This window comes from Arachis duranensis, chromosome 6 (genome assembly GCF_000817695.3).
Source record: "Arachis duranensis cultivar V14167 chromosome 6, aradu.V14167.gnm2.J7QH, whole genome shotgun sequence".
Classification (NCBI taxonomy): domain Eukaryota; kingdom Viridiplantae; phylum Streptophyta; class Magnoliopsida; order Fabales; family Fabaceae; genus Arachis; species Arachis duranensis.
In genome coordinates, this window is record NC_029777.3 from 8,672,776 (window position 1) to 8,694,074 (window position 21,299).

Here is a 21,299-nt window from a genome sequence, read left to right on the forward strand (position 1 = left end):
CACCTGACAACTTTTTATAGTATTATTATATAAAATAAGATTTTTCTAAAGATGCTCTCTTATACGTAGTGGAACAATACAAAGACACGGAAAAAGAAAAAAAAAATCACATGGATCCCTTTTTTTTTTCTTTTTTATTTTGACAATGAGTGCGTGTCTTTATATTTTATGTATAATTTCGATATGTATGTGAGTATTTTCTTTTACTAAAAGGCTAAAGAATATACCTGGGTATCAGTCAAAGTTTAACTAATAAATATAAAATACTTAGAAATATTCTATTATTTTGTATTAATTAGTTAAATCCATGTAACAATTAAGTTTATGCGCGTAGGGGGATGATTACCTTCTGAACAAGGACGGGATTCCAAAGCCCAGTTACCCGGACCATTGGAAGGGAAAGAATGGGTTGTATTGCGTTGGGCTTTCCAGGAAAGGCTTCTATGGAGCTAGGTATGATGCTGAGAATATAGCAAATGATATAAGCTCACTCCTCGTCCAACTTTAACTATGTATAATTATTACAACACAACACAGGCACATTGTGAACTGGCACTAGTACGTACTATGCTTATGATTCTCCAAATACATAAGATAGGAAAAATAATGGGGTGTTTATAGTTTAGTTGTGAATAAATCATATTACTAGTATGATGTTGAATTCACAAGAATTGTACGCTAATGTAATAATATGTTCTGCTTTTTCTTTAAGTTAGATATAATAATATTATTTATCTTATGCTATTATTTTTTTAGATTCAACAAAGATCAAATAATCGAACTCTAGATGTTTCAATCATAAAAATTTTAATACTATATTATAATACTATTTTTTTCAATAATTTAAATTGATAAAAAAGAGGTAACATGAATGATTATATTTCTAATCATTATTCTTAAATTTGAAATCTAAAGCAGGTTAGTCTTGTATATACAACTGTCATTTAATTGATACATAAAAATTAGAAGTTGTAAATTTAAACTTACAATTTTATTTTACCAACAACAATTATATAATAAGTATAAACTCCAGAACCTAGAGTAATTGGACATTTGAACTTCACAGTTCACACTAGTGATATACCTGCAAGTGAATTGGGGTTAAATGGGGTAACAACCTACATGGGCTTATAAAATTTAATTTGGGCCTACCTAGTTGAACATACAGCAGCTCCATTGACACTACCAAACAACGCACTACAAGTTAACAAAAAAACAAAATAACAAAGGGACCAAATCCAAACAAGCAACTCTTTTATACAACTTTGTGAAGGAAAAAATAAATAATATAATATGATGTGGTTTATGTGCAAATAGTGCAATTGATTCCTTTCTTTTAACACACAATTTTGATTCTTTAAGTTTATGAACAGTTTATTTCTTGAGGTATAAAAATGTAAAAAAAAAAAACTCTTAAAGTAAGAAAATGACTAAAGTAAAAAAGCGAAAATTAAATCACTATTAAATTTATAATTTTTATTATGTGTGAATTTTATTATTGTAATTTAAAAATTATTATAATATGATTAATTTTTTACTTTATCAATTCTTTCATACGTAAAAATGTGTTAGTAAATGATTTTGTTATTTTGCTTTGGAAAAAAATTAGTGTTTGAATTTAATAGATCAAAACTATCTAAAATAAAAAAGTTGATTAAATAAAAAAATAAGTCTAATTATTTTAAATTAAGACAGCAGAACTCACTCATTGATAGACATTATAAATTTAATAATAATTAATTTTCATTTTATCAATTTATAGTTTATATTTCTTTGTTTTAAAGGATGTTTTTGGAATTTAACTAGTGTGATTGGATTAAAAGGGGGGATATAGATATAGTAGCAAATAATATGAAGTGAAAAGGGATGGTGTATGGTAATGGTATAATGAATGATTGCATTGGGTGAAAGCGAAGAGCGCCGTACCAGAGTGCCAGCCTTAGCTTTCTGTTTCTGCAATCACTCTCTCTCTCCAACATAATCTCTCTCATTAGTCATTACCTTACCATTAAGTCATTAACAATTAACATTATTATTAATTATTATTCAAATTATTACAACTTTTTTGTAGTTTTTTTTTATCTTTTGTAATACTCGGAAAGTCCAGTGTTGTAATACTAATTTGAGTGAATGGCCTGGATTAGATAAGAATGATAATACTAATAATAAGAGGAAGGGAAAGGGGAAGGGAAAAGGAGAAGGAGACGGCAAAATGGCGATGCGATTCATGACGGATTTTCTTGGCATGCAGTGCAGCTTCGTTCGTATCGTCGCAAATTAGAAAACATCGCCACCATTGTTCAGTTCCTTTTTCTACTATACGTTTTCTTGATAATATAATAACAGTAATAATAATAAGAACAATAACTTGTTAACAAAAATCTTCACTAATTAATTAAGAATATATATAATACAAGCGAAGAGTGAATCGGAGGAGTACGTGATCAAGAGTCATGATATGATATGTATCTCTTTTTAAACATACAGTGTGATCGGATATGATTTAAATGCGGTTGAAATTATATTTAACTAAGCATACAGTACTTGCATTGAGTAGTAATATTTATTTTATTTTACGTTATTTTCCTTTCTGAAGCTACGGGGATAAAGGGATGGTGATACCGGAGAGAATATAAGAATGAGGTATTGAGAAGCTGCGATGCGAAAAACGGAATTCGTCTTAACACCAACACCAACACCAACAACACATGAGAATAAATAATGAAAATAAAAAGGAAAGAGAAACGCGCCCCTCGCTTTGCATTTTTCAGTTGCAGTCGTACTCTCTCTCTCCCTCTCTCTACCTAGCTACTACTGCTAGCTAAACCCCATCTCTCTCTCTCTCTCACTCACTTTATACGTGTTCTGTTACAACTGCTCCACCCGCGTGCGTGTACTCGAATGCACTGCATCCTTCATCGGTAACCGAGAGAGAGAGAGAGAGAAACCTGAAGAAACACAAGCTACCTTAAAGAGATAATAGAGATACTACTACTACTTGTCGTGGTGAAGAAACGTTTCAGCTGCTTCCTAATTCGTATTCCGATCTGCTCCATCTCCACAAAAGAACACTCTACCATTTAAAAGTTTGTTAGACGGAGAAGATCGATGGACGCTGATGGAGTCACCGCCTCTTCCTCTCCAAACGCTGCTGACGAAGGTATACAGTACGACGCCGTCTGATCTTTCCGAGTATTCCAACAATTTCGATCTGATTATATAGCTGCTTATGGAAATGATTAATCTATCATTCTATCCATACTGAATGATGTTCATCTATCGATCGATCTTATAGGTGTGAATAATTATAAAAAAGATGGTGATGAGTTGTATGAGAGAGTGTGGCGAGCATGCGCGGGAGAATGTGTATATATCCCCCGTGTCGGAGATAAGGTGCTGTACTTCCCTCAGGGCTACTTAGAACAGGTTCCTTCACGTTTCTTCCTTCTTCTTCACACTCTCTGTTCTATTTCTATCTTTTGTAACTACTTCTATAAATTTAATATTACTAAGGTACTGTTATTACAATTTTCTTTTTCTTTTATAAGTTTTAATGTTTTTTTATCTGATTCATAATTAGTAAAATGATACTTGAAGGAGTTTATCACTAAATTCAATCAAAATTGTTACCATGGCCCTTGGCATAACATAGAGCGGGGGTCTTCATCCTTACTGATTATATTTATTTATTTCGAATTTATAGTGATATATATGTTACTGTAAAAATGTATATGCAAATATTTTTTTAAAGTTAATATTTGAGATTAATTAAATAATTTAATAAGTTTAATTTAATTATTGTCAAATAATTTTTAATTATTAATTTTACATAAACATAATTGTAAGTGATTTTGACCATATGTTATACATGTTATATAGGTGAGGTGATGCAAATATAATATTTTTATATGTGTAATATTTTTTTAATCATTAAGAGTTAAAGACTCCTCAATACAAATATACATATATGTTGTTTGTTATGCGTTTTATTTATTATTATTACATGTATTGCTGAAGTACTGGAGAATATTTGAAGATGATTTTATATTTATATTTTTCCATCGCCTCTCGCAAATTGCCTTTTTGATATATAACACGCGTTATGAACAAATGAAAAATAATATACCTTCTTCGCTAATAAGGTTACTGGCAGACAAATATAACTTAAAGATTATTCGTCCATGGTATTAATTTGCTTTTTTAAAATGTGTGACATACATTAGTTTGGTTCTAAGTTCTAACAAAGTTTTTAATATATATATATATATATATGACATCATTTTGATTCTTAAAAGTGTATATGATTTATTAAATAAATCTACGAATTTAGAGAAAATAAAATGATATTGTGTTTTTCTTTTTAAGGAATCAAATATTAAACTAGAGGCTGCTAAAAAATATCAACGTATATTGAGTCTAAAATTTACTGATCTATAAATTATTTTATGATCATTGACCTATGATTTCTTAAGCAGTTTTTGACCCTCCAAATTTAATGTTATGGAATCCAGAGTGGTGTATAACTTTTATCAGACAAATTTGTGTTAATTAAAAAAGAGAAAAAAAAAAGGCGGGGGCGGGAAAACCGGCTCTTCTTTGCTTGATATGACTTTAATAAATTAGATAGCATTATACATGACTTTTAAGGCAGTTAATGCAAGGACCAAACACTTGTAATGATATGATAATATGTGATTTATGATTTGCCGTTACACCAACAATACAATTAAACAACTACTTTTCATCACAGATACAGAGAGTAGGGACTGTTCCATCAACATTAATACACCCTTTCCTGTACAGATACACCTCTTTTAATTCCTTATGTGTGTGTAGTTTTTAAGTAGTTACCTAATTAGGTTGTTGGTTGTCGATAAGCATTATTGTTTATGGTGTGATTCCATAGTTGTATAAATTTTTTTACATGATAGTAGATCCATATTTCTCTAACCACTGTTTCATGGTCTTTTATTGAAATATGGAATAGGTTGCTTCATTCACTCAGCATCAGCAAGATGGTCACGTGGATATTCCTGTGCATAATCTACCTTCTAAGATCCTGTGCCGGGTTGTGTCTGTTCAGTTAAAGGTAGTATCATCTTTTTACACAGGTTAAAAATGTGTAATACCCCTTAGAAATTATATATTGTTATTAACTTGATTTACAGACTGAAGCTTCTAGAGACGAGGTTTTTGCTCAAGTTACTCTACTTCCAGAGTCCAAGGTTAGTAAGTTAATACTTAATTCTCTTCTAATATTTATATTCTTCATATTTCGCTTTCTCCTGGTTTATGGTACTGGGCCCATAATTGCTTATTACTTCTGCTCATTGGTTTGAACTTTCACTGTTGGTGTAATTTTATCTTGTTATTTCTATATGCTTTGTCTATTTTGAGTTTGATCATGAACAACGAAATGCAGTTGCCAGTGTTTATATTCAGACATGTTGATGTTTTAACTTTTAACAGAACTGGTTTTTGCTCTGGCTTATTTGCAGCAAGATGAACTTAGTTCCAAGGACACAGACACAGCTCAGATACCCAGCAGATCTTCTGTATACTCCTTTAGCAAGATACTTACTTCATCAGACTCTGGTGCTCATGGCGGATTCTCTATTCCCAAGAGGCATGCTTATGAATGCTTCCCCCCTCTGGTTGTAATCCTTATCTTGAGTTATATATCAACTTAAACAACCTTTCTAATTTACAGAATGCATCGTGTATTTTTGTGTATAACAAAGGAATATTTTGGTTGATTTAAGTTTTTAGTCGTGACTTTTTTACCAAGTCATAATGTTTTTCCAATATCAATTTCATACAGAGAACAGGTGGCCGGAATTCATGGAAGCACTAAATTATTTCTTGTTGTTTAGTTTACTCATTTTATCTTGAGCCACACGATACTTTTGTTATGTGCTTCCCTGTCAAAATTCTCGAGCACTATTTTAGCACGTTTAATTTTTTTTTTCTTGATGCCAATAGGCATCTGCACTAGGAACCTATGTTTATTATTCTATCTGTTTCACAATAACTATGGTTTTGGAAAGAATTTGCCTTATTTTATGCCTTCGATATTGCAGGACATGACTCTTAAACCCCCAGCACAAGAGCTTGTTGCAAGAGACTTGCATGGGTACGACTGGCGCTTCCGACATATATTTCGTGGTAAGTTATTTTATTTTATGTCAAACATTCCTGATCCAGTTACAATAACGTAGCCATAACTGTAACAAAATTTTGGATCCTTGTGATTTTGATCAGTCCATGACACCGAAATTTTGCAACTGCTTTGGGAATTATACTTTGTTCTTTAGCTACAAATCATCCACATTCAATGGCAGCAGTCTTATGCATCATTTTGGTAAAATATTTGTTTGATTGTGTTAGAAACAAGAGACCAAGCTGAGGAAAATGTTTATGTGTATTATTCAATATATTTAAAAGTACAATATACAAGAGGTATTTATAGGTGTTAGATGAATCAAAGTAATAAAAACATAAAATCCTACAATTAATATACAGATATGCTATATGAATATAAATGATACTAATTGATCTAAATTGATTCTAATGATTCTCTAACATCCCCCCTCAAACTCAAGTGGGAGCTAAGGATACCAGCTAGAGTTTGGATAACAAGGTCTGGAAACGAGTCGGGTGATGAGCTTTCGTGAAGATATCAACAGTCTGATCCAGTATTCCAACAGCAATGAGACGAACAGCATCAATAAGGATACATTGCCGAACAAAATGACAAATAATCTCAATGTGTTTAATGCGTTCATAAAACACATCATTATGGGCAATTTGAATAGCACTGCGGTTATCACAAAAAACATCAGTAGGGGACGACTGAAGAGCATCCAGATCTTCGAGAAGCCAACGAACCGAGATAACCTCAGCAGTGGTATCAGCGAGGGCACGGTACTCAGCTTTTGGCTTGAGCGAGCAGTGAACGTTTGCTTCTTAGCACGCCAAGAAACAAACAGTAACCAGTAGTAGAACGATGATCAGTGGGATCACTAGCCCAATCAGCATCGGAGTACACCTGAAGAGTCAAAGAAGAATGGGCAGGAAAATAGAGGCCATGAAATAGAGTGCCTTTGATGTAACGAATAATGCGAAAAACTGCCACATAGTGAGTAGTGCAATGAGCTGACAAGAACTGGCTATGGACATGAACTGGATAGGCAATGTTTGGTTGAGTGGCAGTCAAGTAGACGAGACCTCCAACTAACTGTCGATAGAGAGTCGGATTATCCAAAACAGTGCCATCCATAGGGGTAAATCGAACATTAGGCTCAAGAGGAGTAGACTCAGTGCGACTATTTGTAATCCCAGCGCGAGCAAGAAGATCTGAAGCATACTTGGCCTGAGAGAGATAGATGCCATCATCTGTGGAGATGATCTCGAGACCAAGAAAATAGCTGAGAGCACCAAGATCTTTCATCTCAAAGGTATGGTAAAGTGAGGCCTTGAGATCAGAGATACCATCAACATCATCTCCAGTAATATGTCATCAACATACAAAAGTAGAAGAACAACTCCACGTTCGTTTTTACGAATCAAAAGGGCATTCTCATGAGGACTAGAAGTAAAACCAAGATTGCATATGGTAGTGCTGAACTTGTCAAACCATTCACGAGGAGCTTGCTTAAGTCCATAAAGTGCCTTGCGAAGGAGACAGACCTTACTAGAAGGACAAGGATATCCCGGAGGTGATTTCATATAGACTTTCTTTTTCAAATCCCCATTAAGAAATGCATTCTTCACATCCATCTGATTGAGAGACCATTTTTTAACCGCGACAATGGCAAGAAGAGCTCTAACAGACGTAAGGCGAGCGACAGGAGCAAAAGTTTCTTCATAATCAATACCATACACTTAGCTTGCATACAACCTTGAGCAACCATGTGTGCCTTATAACGGTCAATAGACCCATCAGAGCATGTTTTAATCTTGTATACCCATCTATTGCCCACAACTTCCTGATCAGAAGGAGGATCAACCAAATTCCAAGTGTGTACTTTTTCAAGTGCCTGTATTTCTTTCTGCATTGCTTGTTGCCAATTTACTTTCAGAAGGTGGATTCCTTATCCTAGAAGTACGAGTGGGAGGAGGAGGCATGACGAAAGGAGCGGGATCGCCATTCGGGCTGGAATCATCGGGAGATGGAGAGGGCGAAAGAGCAGGGGCCTCGAGGGATGGACATGGGGTAGATCCTGTAGTATCATCACTAGGAAAGAGACCAATATTTGGGTTAGTAAAAAACAGTGACAGAGTAAAAGGAATGGACTCAAAAGAGGAAAAATTAGAGAACATGTGATGCTCCCAGAAGACAACATGACGAGATATACGAATACGGTGAGAGATAGGATCCCAACAACGATAACCCTTATGTTCAGAAGCATAACCAAGAAAACAACACATGCGAGCTCGAGGTTCAAGTTTATTGTGTTCATGAGGGTGAAGAAGAACAAAATAGACAACCAAAAATACGAAGAGAACTGTAATCGGGAGAAGTACGATAAAGACGCTCAAAGGGAGTAGTGTTACCAAGAACAGAAGAAGGGAGTCCATTGATAACATGAACAGCAGTGAGAACAGCTTCACCCCAAGCACGCTCAAAACAGGAAGAGGAAATAAGCATCACACGGACAGAGTCAAGAATATGACGGTGTTTACGCTCAGCTCTGCCATTTGTTGAGAGGTACCAGGACAAGAAAACTCGGACAAAATACCCTGTTCAGCGAGAAAGTTTAAAAGTTTGGAGTCACGATATTCCATAGCATTATCACGTCTGAAAATTTTAATGACCCTTGAGAACTGAGTGCGAACCATAGTGGCAAAGTTAATATAAATCTGATGCAACTCATGACGATTAGTCATCAAATAAACCCAAGTAAAACGTGAATAATCATCAATAAAGATGACAAAATATCAAGCTCCTCCCATAGAAGCGGTGTGAGCAGGGTCCCAAACATCAGAATGAATAAGATCAAAAGGAGAGCAGGCAATAGAAGAATTATTATTAAAGGATAAAGCATGTTGTTTTGCAGTGCGACAAGAAATGTAATCGAAAGACTCATTTTGAACTTGACCTAAAACACCCGTAGATATAAGAGGACGCAATTTTCCTAAGGAGCTATAGGCAAGATGACGGTGCCACAAGTGAAGAGTAGATGGAGAGGAAACAACACATAAATTTGATGTAGAAGGAACATGAAGGTTCTCGAGCTCAAATAAACGTTCGACCTTACAACCAGTCCCGATGATCTTTTCTGTTCGATGATTCTGCACACAATAACCAGAAGCAGAAAAAATGACATCAAAATCAAGTTCAACAAGCTGATCGATAGAAATAAGGTTAAAATTCAATTTTGGAATAAAATAAGTATCAGAAAGATGAATATTAGACTGTGAAATAATCCCGTGATGTGTTGCATGCAAGAGGGAACCATTAGCAACGTTGACAGAAGGTGTATTTGTAGTGGAAGACAACGACGAGAAAAGATGACGCAAATGAGACATATGATTAAAGTAACCAGAATCAAAATACCATTTAGAATTACTTGGAGGGGTGGAAAGAGTAGCGGGGGTATTACAAGAAAAATAGAGAAGTTGCTTAAGAAGAGATTCAATATCTGATGGAGAGACAGAAGGTGTGTTGAGAGATGTGGAAGAGGCAGGCTTAGTAGCAACAGCAGCAGTAGAGGCAGGCACATGCGGAAAGTTGTTGGGACAAGATTGATACTTGTTCTGATCTGAACGTGGTGGTCTAGTAGGACAGGTAGCAATCAAATGACCCGAGAGTTGATAATAATGGCAGAACAGTTTCGGACAATTAGAGCCAATGTGGCCTTTTTGTTTGCACTTACGACATTCAATAGAAGGATAGTCGGAGAAGGAATGCCCAGGCCGGTTACAGTTTCGACAGATTTTGCCCTTTCTGTCGGTGGCAGCAAAGAAAGTTTCACTTTTAGAACGAAGCAATCCCAAGCGCGTTCCTTCAGACTTAAGACGAGGAAGAGCATCTTCAAGACTAGGCAAGGGATTCTGATGAAGAAGAGAAGCCTTGACTGGCTCATACTCATCAGTAAGTGCCATCAGAAATTGAATGAGATGTGTCCAGTTCCGATAATCCTCATATGTCTTAAGATAAGTGAGATTTTTAAGAAAATGTTCACAAGAGGTCAATTGATCCCAAATAATCTCCATCTGAGCAAAAAAATCAAAAATTGCTTGGCCACGTTCTTGCTTAAGGCTATGAAGTTCCTTAAGCAGTTGGTACTGATGAGAAAGATCAAAAATAGTGTAACGTTTTGCCAAATGATCCCATGCCTCTTTAGCAGTTTCAAAATCCCCAAATTGTAAGTGAATGCCAGGAGTAGAAGTGTTGCGGAATCAAGTGATAATTTGATAATTTTTACTATTCCAATCTTCCAATTTCTCTACAAACTCCTTCTTAGCATCCTCTTTGGATTTGGAGGCACCATCTTTGGATTTGTCAGTCACAGTTAACTTAATAGGACAGGCAATATCACCAGCCACATATCGCCATAATTTTTGCCTTTAAGAAATTTTCGCATAGCTTCAACCCAATGTGCATAGTTAGAGCCATTAAGGATAACAGGGATAGGCTGAAAGACATCCAGTTTTTCCATAGTAATAGAAATAATGGCAAAAGGGAGAAGAAATTGCAAATTCGGGGCAAAAAACAGAAAAACGCAGCGCAAAATCGGAAAGAGCTCATAAAAAAATCTTAGGGAGGGTCCCACTTGTCTGCTACGTCAGCAACACGTCAGCGGAATGATGACATGTGGCGGCGCCTGAGAGGAGCGGGTCGACCATTGGACCGGATCGGGTCGTTCGCGGGTCGCTGGAGCACGAGGATGGCTTGCGTCGCGACACGTGGGAGCGCGAGGATCGTGCGATCGGCACCAAGATCCAACGGTTGCTGAAAACTGGAGCACGAGGATGATCGCAACACGTGGGAGCACGAGGATCGTTCGATTGGCACTAAGATTCAACGACCGCTGAAGCTTCTGGAAGGAGAAACAATAGAGGTGGGCAGCAAGGTTCCGGCGGCGCGTGAGGGTGCGTCCGTGGGCTTCTGGCGGCAATCTCGGCGGCGTTGGAAAGCTGAAAAAGAGAAGAACACGATGATATCGGAGGTGACGAACCAAAGCATCGGAAATAGATCGAAAAACGAGAGCCAAGAGGCACTGTCGGAAGCGAAAAACCAGGAGGCTATGAACAAAATTTCATTGAAAAAAAAACTTTAAGCTCTTGATATCATGTTAGAAACAAGAGACCAAACTGAGGAAAATGTTTTTGTGTATTATTCTGTATATTTAAAAATACAATATACAAGGGGTATTTATAGGTTCTAGATGAATCAAAGTAATAAAGATATAGAATCCTACAATTAATATACAGATATGCTATATGAATATAAAACGATACTAATTGATCTAAATTGATTCTAATGATTTTCTAACAGATTGAATGTTTTGAAATCAAAAGTAATATATATGGGCATGTAGCATCTTTCTGTTTAGTAAGAAATGAAATGCTCGTTTAAAATGATTAGTTAATTTAGAGTTGGATTAACATCATAATGTAAACTGCCATGCAGGTCAGCCAAGACGAAACTTACTTACTAGCGGTTGGAGCACATTTTTAAACTCCAAAAAACTTGCTGCTGGAGATACATGCATATTCTTCAGGTATTCTAAAACTTTTTGTTGCATTTGCAAACAACTTTTTGAATTGTTTGGACACCTCCAATATCTTTTTCAATTAACAATTGCTGTATCCATGATTCACGGGGTCTGAACTCTAAAAAATAGATGTCACTCATTTGATTTCATGGAGGAGAGGGGCTCAAAATTCATAAGATTCATGCTATTTTGGTTTTAAGATGCAAATTTTTATATGAGGAACCCTGTAAAATCTAAAGAATTGGGGTTGTTAAGTCAACCATGATAGTATTAGACCAGTGATAATGAAAGTGTGAGTAACCAGGGCAATATTTATGCCATTGCAGGGGAGAAAACGGAGAACTCCGAATTGGGGTTCGTCGAGCTATGAAACGGCAAAATATTGCATCCCCATCTGCTTCTCTGATATCAGCTCATAGCATGCAACTAGGAATACTGGCAAGTGCTTCCAATGCTGTTGCCACAGGATCCATGTTCACTGTATACCACTACCCTCGGTGAGTGCTTTGGATTTCATTGAAACTCAAATGCACATACTGCCTACTTTTCTTGTATAAAGTTTTTCTATGAATTCCTAGAAAGAGCCGTTAGCCTGATATACACATCTCTTGCAGGACGAATCCCTTTGAATTTATCATTCCTTTGCAACGCTACATGAAGTCAACTCAAATGAGCTATGCAACTGGTATGAGAGTACAATTGCTGCTTGATGTTGAAGAACCTAGAAAAAGGTGCTGGTCTCAAAGTTTGTAATAATGGTATCTACGAGAAAACGATGTATAAACATGTCCTTTTGTTTGTTTGATTATCCAGATATGCAGGTACAGTAATCAGTATGGAAGATTTTGATGGCATTAGGTGGCCTGGTTCTGAATGGAGAAGCCTCAAGGTAATCAGATCAGATCCTTTCCGAATCTATAAATCTATTTCCTTGAGAGATTATAAATTTATAATACATATTTTGTTTTATTTTACCCTGATTCAATTTATTTTGTTTCTCCTGTTAGGTCCAATGGGATGCTACACCGCATGCAGATATGCATCCAGAAAGAGTTTGTCCTTGGTGGATTGAGGCCTTGGACTGTGCCAAGCAGAAACACATTCCTATTCTCCCCGCACCAAAGAAAGCCCGTCCAAATAACCTGCCGTTGCCTGAATTAAGTGGCTTTGTCAAGGATGGTCAGCTCTTAATCATTTTTTTTCTCCCCCTCAAATGCAATTTTTCAATGAAGCTATAAAATTCTCTAAATTTTCATGTTTTGTTACAATGTGTAGCTTTCCCAATGAGAATGTGACTAATTAAATCCTCTTCTTGTCATCAGAGATAATTCGGTATTCATCTAAGCCTACAGCTCAGAGATTGGAAAGGGACTTACAAGGTCAAGACTACAATGATGTAGCTTCTCCACAGCCTGTGCTAAAACAACCATCATCAAAGGTTATTTGTAACTCAAACCTTGGGATTGAGAATCAGCTTCGAATTCCGATTCAAGACCCTGTTCACCAGTGTACTGGAAGCTCAATGTCGTTTCCACATGAAGACTTGTCAACTTCCAGTTCAAATGCGTACTGTCCGGGATCTGAATCCCAAGGATGGCCTTCTTCTGAATCTAAAGATGAAAACGATGTTCCTTTTGGCCCACATAGCAGTTGTACTACATACAAGCTTTTTGGGATTTACTTAACTGATTGCCAATCGGAGCTCCCTTCACCACAATTTTCTGCTTACAGCAAGATTCCAAGTACCATTTCTATTCCTCCAATGTCTCACTCAAGTATTTATGCAACAATCCAGGCAGCAAAACAGTGCGGAAATATTCAAGGTGTTTCCTCAGAGAAAAGATGCAAGAAGTGTCGCTCTGATAATAGTAGAAGTTGCACAAAGGTAGAAAGTCACATTTATGATCTAACCATGATTCCATGAATGATTTGTTTATAGTGAATATTATAGAATTTTACTCATTGAAGTGCACTTATTTATTGTTTCTAGGCTTCTAACTAAAATATGGGTAGGATCCCCTTTTCCCTTGGGTGCTTGGAAAAGGATGGGATAACTTTCATGTGAAACTTTTTTCCACTTGGCAAGGCCATGTGAAAAAATACGTACAGCACTGTGCATGGTCTTTGTTTCATTGTATACTTTCCAGATGACCCTGTCATGTGAAAAAAACTGCATGGCAGGATCTAAATCTCTCCAAAGGGGGACCTTCATGCCTAACTGTCAAAGCATTTTGTTAGTTTGACGAACTGATTCATTCAACCTGTTTTACTACATTGTGACTGAAATAATGTAATGCTTAGCTGAAGCTGGAACAATCTATAGGCTTTTGGAAATCTGAGCTAAGGCGACCATTCATTTATTTCAGGTTCTTAAGCAAGGAACTGCTCTTGGCAGAGCAATTGATCTCACTCGTTTTGCTGGATATGACGAACTCATTTCTGAACTTGACTGGATGTTTGATTTTGGCGGAGGCTTAATTAATGGAAGCAGTGGATGGCATGTGACCTGCATAGACGAGGATGGAGATATTTTGCTCCTGGGAGATTTCCCATGGCAGTTAAGTAATAATTTATCAAAAGTAATATATCATATGAAAACAACAAATATTATGCAGTTCAATGTTACTTCTTTGCAGATGTTTTTACACATTATGAATAACAAATATATGTTGTCATCACTAAACTATGAACCTGGAAAGAAACCACTGTTTTCTTTCTTTCAGAGACAAATATATTTGAAAATTACCAAAAGGCAAAAATAAACTCTCTTCGAATTTTAATTTACTTTTTAGCTAGTTCAGCAAGTCTTGGAAAAATTAAATGTCTTGGTTTGGTAAAGTAATTTGGTTTGCCCCTAACTATTGTGTTTTAATCTTAATCTTAACATGTGTAGGGACTTTCGATCCATGGTGCAAAAGATGATAATACGTCCAAAGGATGCAATTAACAATCCTAGTCCAAGCTCCTCTGCATATCCTGCAAGCATTTAGTGGGTGTCTGATCTCTCATTCCCTGACTTTGCGGGCACCAGGAAAGTCCTATGCTGCAGTAGTTGTGCATCTATGCTTGTTCTCTCTCAAAATTATGTGAATGCTGGCTTTATTGATATATAGCAAAAACTTTGCAATAATAGCAAAATTCAGTGTTAAAAGCTGAAAATTTTGCTTGTATTTTAAGAAATAAAATTTTCCAGATACTTGTGGAAACTTGTTAGAAATCATGGTTGTGTTGTTATAATATTGAATGTATGACAATATATCTCTATGGCCTTTCTATCTATAGTGATAGCAATGGCCAGAATTTCTAGTGCTTTAAAAATCAAAGCAAATTTCTTGGTGAGACAGTGATTTTGTTAGACCCCGTTGGTTAAACCTTAAACCAATAAAAATTAGTTAGAATTATAAATAGAAATTATTATTATTATTGCACTGGAAAAGAAATTAATTAATTGAATATTAAAGTTGGTTTAATTTTAAATTTTTCTCCTTGACTTGAAGAGAGAGTACTCCCTTAATCAATCCAAGTATTCCTCTTCAAGTTAAAAAAAACTTTAAATTAAACTAAATTTCATATTTAATTTATTTTTTTTCTTGACTTGAAGAAGGAGTACTCCCTAAATCAATGCAAGTATTCTCTCTTCAAGTTATAGAAAAAAAAAACTCTAAATTGAACCAAATTTAATATTTAATTTATTAATTTTTTTCAATAGTAATAGTTTTTATTTATAATCTAACTAACTATGTAATTTCTATGGATTTAATTAGTGATCCATCCTAACGATTTTAATGTAAAAAATCATCAAAGTGTATAACAATTGATTCTTTGGTAATTTTATAAAGATCCAGAGCCTAAGAAGGGATTTTTAAACCCCAAAAAGATATAGTTAACGAGAATAGTTGCACTGCCTCTAGCCCTATGGTGCCGACCTTATCCTAAAAGCTTGCATTCTATGTGGTCCATATTGGTAGCCGTTTGCATGTGCAGTCAGGACTCGGTAAAAACTAGACAATACAGCACAACCACCTTTCTACGATGAAAACCATGACAACTTTGAAACTGAATTCTGGTCAGTTCATGATTCTATTTTCCAATGTCACCCGGTTCATCTCGTTCTCGCCCTCCTATCTTACCCTCAGTCACCAACATCCTCTACCTTTTTTATCAACGTTTCATCGTACTCATATTCAGTCCCCAACACTTGTGAAGTCATATTCTCATCCAATACCTGATTCTGATGACCAAGTTGAAGACCTATGTATTCCAGATCATTGGTTAGAGCCAACCATGGCCTTGCAGGTACTTTTTTTAAATAATTATGCCTAGTGGACCAAGAAAGTTAGTTGAGATTTTTACCTTTTTTTTCCTTTGAATTTGGTTAGGAATCAGAATGGCTTAGGATTACTTTGCATAAATGGTTGGATGATGAGTACTGTCCAGAGGAAACAAATGTTGAGATTAGCCGGATTGCTGCACAATCATACTACAACTCTTTACTACAAAAGCAAACAGATCTTGGTGAGATTTTATTGAAGATGGCTCTTCAATTAGAATCTATCTCTTATAAAGAAAGTTTTCATGGGGCTTTTTCGTCGGCTAATGCTGCTGTTAACTTGATTGCAGAAAGAATAGAGCAACTTTGAAATTACTTGAATTTGTTTTTGCTCAACTTGTTTTTGTTAATTTGTAGTTAAATGATGATATAAATCTGGTCTTGCTAATTTCTGTATGTGATCTTGTGATCTTAGACTATTGTTTTAGGAATATTATGATGCTTATTTCTTATAGTAGCCAATAAATGAACCAAAATTATGCAAAGAAATCTGTCTGCATACTCAGCTAGGTTAGTTGAGGGAAAAAAAAATCTAATATGACAAAATCCATTGAAGCCAAAGTTGTTGCATAGGTTTTCCTTACAAGCTCAAGTGAATTAAGTTCACGATGTATATAAATCAAACAGGAAACGAAAGAGAAAAGGCAAGGAAATGCAGAAAAAATTCGAAAAAGAAAACGAAATCCTTTATATATTCGCGCGTTGATTAATTGAAAAATCTGTTAAATAGGCATGTGAAATATAAGGTCCAAAGAGAAGCGCGTTTTAGGGATAAGGGATATTGAGGACTTGTAAGACTTGTATAGGAAAAAGACTTGTATGTGGAGATTTTCTGTAAATCAAACATATTTTGGATGAACCAAAAATTGGGCAAATTTTATCCTAAACATTCTCTGTTTACATTTAACTCCTTTTCTAGATAGCTTTGTGTTAACCTGTATTTTTGTATGTTTGTCCTACAATAGTTACCAAATGGGGCCTTAAAGTTTAATTTTTACTCTTCAAAATTCTTTTCTCCCTCCCTTTCCCCTCAAGAACAACACTTCATAAACAAACAATTAGGTTCAAGTTTCAAGTTTTAACTTCCAATCATTAGACAAAGTTCAAGGTGATGTAAACTATATTTGTATATGAATCTTTTTTAAGTGTGGTTCCCTTCGCCAAGTAATATATGGGAGGCAGCTGTAAGTGTTATCATGAGGAGGCCTACTGATGGAAAGTTGATTGGTTTCATTATTGATAGTGAGATTTCTGTCAAAGTTATTTTACATCTTTTCATGGGTGAGTATACTCTAAGCATATAAGCATCTTTCTATACATTATAAAGTAAACAAAAGGATCCAATTATTGTATCAAAGAGGAGGTAATGAATGACACGAAATGACTGTGGTCTAGAAAAGATTATCAAATGTCTATTCAGAAAGTGGGGAATCTTTTCTGGCTCATTCCAATTGAAAAGTGATTGCTGATTTATCATTCTATGAAATTGTTTAAACCATAATCGTAGGAAAAAGTAATTAGAAAAAAATATCTTGAACTTTAATGTTCTTGACAGTGAAAAAGTAACATCTGTTTGGCTGAACTAATTAGGGAGATAAGTTGCAAATGGGGATGCTCACAATTTTCTCCAGTTGCAGGGTGAATAGTTCTGTTTGTTGAAGCAAAAGATGTCGAAAAGAAGAACTTCCCTTCCATGCAAAAAGTAAGTTGAGTTGTTGTTTTTAACTGCAGCTATGATCTTCAAAATTCTAAGGTTGACTTTGCGAATTGTGGTCTTGGAGAGAACGGACGGAAAGGAATGACTTGATGAGTTGCTCACAATGATCTCATGTTTTGATCCAACAAAAAGTGCATTACTACAGTAAATGTTGTATGCAACTATGCATTCTCCAATTAAAGTAGATTATCCTATAAAATCCATCATATGTGGGTTAAAAGTTTAGGTTATGGAAAGTCTATGATCTTGTTTTCCGATCATATTGTATGATAGTACTATGACTGCCTAGTTTCTATACATACTTTTTGAAAAGTCATTCTCTCTGTAATCATAGTGAGATAAGTAATGAGAAAGTGAATTTGGCTTTCTGAAAAATAATCTAAAATTTGAAATTGGCAGGTTCTTTTCATCATTGTGATGATTTTTTTCTCTATAAATATAAATTACACAAACTTCTACTGCACTTGATCTGGTGCAGGAAAATCCAAATTCTTGAAGGATGTAAAACCTCCATCCACAACCAAATTATGACCACTAACATACTTAGCATCATCAGATACAAGAAAAAGGGCAGCATTAGCAATATCATTTGGTTCACAATTTGCTCCCTTCAGAACACCAGCATTATGAACAATTTCCATATGTCTCTGAGCATCAACATTTGGATACAACAGATTCATCTCCTCCATAACAAAAGTAGTAGGAATTGCAAAAGGTGATATGCAATTCACTCTTATTCCATGCCTGCATAGCTCTGAAGCCATGGATTTAACAGTACCTATAACAGCACACTTCGATATTGAATATGTGTGTTGTGACATCCCTCCCATCACACCAGTGATACTTGCTGTGCAGAGAATCGAGCCCGTTCCATGCGGGATCATAACTCGTGCTGCATGCTTGATACCGGCCACAAGCCCGCCAACGTTTATCTTCATGACTTTGTCAAATACTGTCATGTCTAAGTCCACAATACTTGGAGGAGTTCTACATGCTATCCCTGCATTGTTGAACATGATATCAAGCTGTTTGTGTTCAGAAATTGCAAAATCAACAGCATTGGATATGTCTGATTCTTTTGTGACATCACATGTTATAAAACTGGCATTAGGCCCTAGTTCATTTGCGGTTTTTTGACCAAGTTTTTGTTGGATATCTGCAATAATAACTCTGGCACCATTATTGATAAATTTGGTTGCTGTAGCTTTTCCTATTCCACTAGCTGCCCCAGTTATCAGTGCTACCTTATCTTGTAGCTTCCTGGACCACCACAAGAAATTTGAATTGAAAGCAACCAGTAAAGTTACATGGCATCTTCTGTACAATAACATTATTTACCAACAAAATTTTGGCGTCTATTTAGGCGCTTATTAAATGATATTAAAGTTTATTGTAGAGTCTACGTCAGCTTATGTGACTTTTTATCGTCCATTTCAAGGAGAAAGTCTGAAAGTGCTGTAAAGAAACAAATCCATTTCTCATTAAGAAAGCAAGTGCACCAACTCAAAGTGTTACCTATATTATTTTTATTAGTTTAATATTGATAGTAATTAATTATGATAGGAGTACATAAAGAGTACATAAAGTTAATCACAAAATATTTTTTTAAGTTTTCTGTTTTCATTCATTTGAATTTACTTAGATTATTTTTTATTAGTTTAATGTTGATGATAATTAATTATAGTAAAAATACATAAGGTTAACCACAAAATATTTTTTTACATAATAAAACGTAATATCCTATCATAAATATTCAGATATGCTAAATAATATTAATTGATCCTAAATTTACTCTAACACAAAGCCAAAAAAAGAAAATTTTGTAAGAATACTAATGTTTTACTAGTTTTAGCCTGTATATATATTTTATGATTAAGATGAATGGCTAAAACCATTGAAACACTAATATTTTCAAAATATTTAAAAAGCTTCTAAATATATATTCTGTTTAGAAGTAAACAACTTTTGGAGAGGAAGTCCAACTAAGTGACAAATAACAGGTTAAATGTCACATCCTAATCCAAATCTTCACGAAAAAAAAAATATACCGCCAGTCTACCGATGTAAATTTCATCTCTCATACTTATATCTCAGCAACCTATGTTATTAAAATATAGATCAAAATTCTTAAGTGTCTAATTATTTACAGTGAAATTGGAAGGACAAAGGTGGAAATGAAATGAACTAAAGATATGGAATTCATGAAGCATGCCTAGTTGAATAGTTGTATTGTGTCTAGATATGGATACATTATGAACATTCATTTCTTCATTTATTTATTCCCTTTGCTTCTTCTCTACCTTCCATTCCTAACTATGGCAAAGAAAAGTAAAACAGAGAGAAAATTAGCTGAAAGGTAAGTTGCCTTAGTACCTTCCAGTGTGAGTAGACAACAACCTGTGGAAACTCTCTCCAAACAAAGCCCTTGAATAGGAACCGTTTTCACTGTTTCAATAATCACCACAAATTATTAATAAACACAGTAAGCTATGGTTTAAGGTTACTTTAATCAAAGAACGAACTGAAAGGAAAATCCACATGTACGATCAAAGGTAAACAATTAAATAAAGAAAATGTGTCTCATAGCCATTTTCGTAGTTCAAGATGCTTCTAGTAACAGAAATTAAGCTGAGTAATTAAAGAGATTCAATAGTAGATGAAAGTGGCAAGTCGAGAGATGCTTCATGTTTTCAAATCATCAAACGGCAAAAACATAAAGTTTCTATGAATAAAAACACAAAGGCAAGTGAAGGCAGTAAGGTGAAGTTTGAAACAAAACAAACCTTAAACCAATTCTCAGCATGATTTTTTGCTAAAAATAGATGGCTGTGATGCAATTCACAGAAAGGCTAGTGTTCTAGTTTGACCTTTAGCTTTGTAGGAGAACCTTGCTTTGTTTCCAGCTAGAGAGAGATATTATGATATGTGGCACTTTCTAAGCATCATACAAAACGAGTCAAGGGTAATATGGTAAATGTGGATAACGAATCTATCTATATCTTATAAATATGCATATGATTGAAGGTTGAATTACCTTTTCTAAATGCATGGCGGAATCAGCTCCAAGACTGACATAAATAACATGAATCTGAATATATCATTGGTACATGTAAGATCTATTGATATAAAAAGGTCAAATCACATGGACTCATAAGTCATAATAAAAAATAGACAGAAAAATATGTGCATTAAAATATTGAAATAATACATTAAAAATTGAAAAGTTGACTATGTTAAATCCAAAGAAATTTTAGGGGCATTCCGAGAATTGAACTCGGGACCTCTCGCACCCTAAGCGAGAATCATACCACTAGACCAAATGCCCATTTGTCACTAGCTGTCAAAATTAATTTATATAAAAAAATTGTAGCTGTTTCCCTCCAAAAGATTGAAATGAAAAATTTATGCTTCATTTTTGTTTCTCTCTCATTTCCGCTCCAAAACCCACAGATTAAGGGGTTCCTTCATGAACTCGTTGCGCTGATTTCCGAAACTCATCATCATCACCATCATGTTCTTCTTCTTTTTC

At 35.1% G+C, this 21,299-nt stretch overlaps 4 protein-coding genes and 1 non-coding gene across 7 annotated transcripts in view; 3 read left to right on the forward strand and 2 right to left on the reverse strand.

Moving 5' to 3' along the window:
* The window catches only part of LOC107492528 (probable indole-3-pyruvate monooxygenase YUCCA10), a 14,583-nt gene extending 13,874 nt beyond the window's left edge, over window positions 1-709 (forward strand). The window contains exon 4 of the mRNA XM_016113571.3: window positions 335-709. Coding sequence (XP_015969057.1) covers window positions 335-508 — 174 coding nt within the window. The 3' untranslated portion in view covers window positions 509-709. The remainder of the gene's footprint in view (window positions 1-334) is intronic.
* A 2,353-nt stretch (window positions 710-3,062) lies between these two features.
* LOC107492413 (auxin response factor 2B) lies at window positions 3,063-14,920 on the forward strand. Its single transcript, XM_016113436.3, has 14 exons — window positions 3,063-3,160; window positions 3,296-3,426; window positions 4,988-5,089; window positions 5,169-5,225; window positions 5,499-5,654; window positions 6,081-6,165; window positions 11,639-11,729; window positions 12,050-12,220; window positions 12,338-12,454; window positions 12,537-12,612; window positions 12,731-12,902; window positions 13,046-13,608; window positions 14,090-14,280; window positions 14,617-14,920. The coding sequence occupies exons 1-14, from the start codon at window positions 3,109-3,111 to the stop codon at window positions 14,711-14,713; spliced, it is 2,061 nt and encodes a 686-aa protein (XP_015968922.1). The 5' UTR covers window positions 3,063-3,108; the 3' UTR covers window positions 14,714-14,920.
* Window positions 14,921-15,634: 714 nt separating this feature from the next.
* LOC107492529 (uncharacterized) lies at window positions 15,635-18,033 on the forward strand. 3 transcript variants are annotated; one of them, XM_052251341.1, is made up of 3 exons: window positions 15,635-16,019; window positions 16,103-16,238; window positions 17,785-18,033. In XM_052251341.1, the coding sequence occupies exons 1-3, from the start codon at window positions 15,756-15,758 to the stop codon at window positions 17,853-17,855; spliced, it is 471 nt and encodes a 156-aa protein (XP_052107301.1). In that variant the 5' UTR covers window positions 15,635-15,755; the 3' UTR covers window positions 17,856-18,033. The 3 variants fall into 3 exon arrangements, with proteins under 3 accessions (XP_052107301.1, XP_052107302.1, XP_015969058.1); XM_052251342.1 differs by lacking the exon at window positions 17,785-18,033 and adding an exon at window positions 17,691-17,744; XM_016113572.3 differs by lacking the exon at window positions 17,785-18,033 and having other exon boundaries at window positions 16,103-17,672.
* Window positions 18,034-18,162: 129 nt separating this feature from the next.
* Window positions 18,163-20,848, reverse strand: LOC107492530 (zerumbone synthase). The gene is made up of 4 exons (XM_016113574.3): window positions 20,805-20,848; window positions 20,554-20,705; window positions 20,144-20,215; window positions 18,163-19,030 (listed from the first exon to the last, which is right to left on the reverse strand). Exons 2-4 carry the CDS (start codon window positions 20,571-20,573, stop codon window positions 18,226-18,228), a joined length of 897 nt encoding a protein of 298 aa, XP_015969060.1. The 5' UTR covers window positions 20,574-20,705; window positions 20,805-20,848; the 3' UTR covers window positions 18,163-18,225.
* Window positions 20,849-21,023: 175 nt separating this feature from the next.
* Window positions 21,024-21,095, reverse strand: TRNAP-AGG (transfer RNA proline (anticodon AGG)). The gene has a single exon. It is a non-coding gene; the product is annotated as a tRNA-Pro (tRNA).
* Between the last annotated feature and the right edge of the window lie 204 nt (window positions 21,096-21,299).

Coding starts and splice junctions, on each gene's coding strand:
- LOC107492413 (XM_016113436.3), top strand. CDS start 3,109: ATGGACGCTGATGGAGTCACCGCCTCTTCCTCTCCAAACGCTGCTGAC. Junction 5,655..6,080: donor ATGAATGCTTCCCCCCTCTG/GTTGTAATCCTT, acceptor TCGATATTGCAG/GACATGACTCTTAAACCCCC. Junction 11,730..12,049: donor GATACATGCATATTCTTCAG/GTATTCTAAAAC, acceptor ATGCCATTGCAG/GGGAGAAAACGGAGAACTCC.
- LOC107492529 (XM_016113572.3), top strand. CDS start 15,756: ATGAAAACCATGACAACTTTGAAACTGAATTCTGGTCAGTTCATGATT. Junction 16,020..16,102: donor AGCCAACCATGGCCTTGCAG/GTACTTTTTTTA, acceptor GAATTTGGTTAG/GAATCAGAATGGCTTAGGAT.
- LOC107492530 (XM_016113574.3), bottom strand. CDS start 20,573: ATGCTGAGAATTGGTTTAAG. Junction 20,216..20,553: donor ATGCTGAGAATTGGTTTAAG/GTTTGTTTTGTT, acceptor TTATTGAAACAG/TGAAAACGGTTCCTATTCAA. Junction 19,031..20,143: donor TTGTCTACTCACACTGGAAG/GTACTAAGGCAA, acceptor GTGGTGGTCCAG/GAAGCTACAAGATAAGGTAG.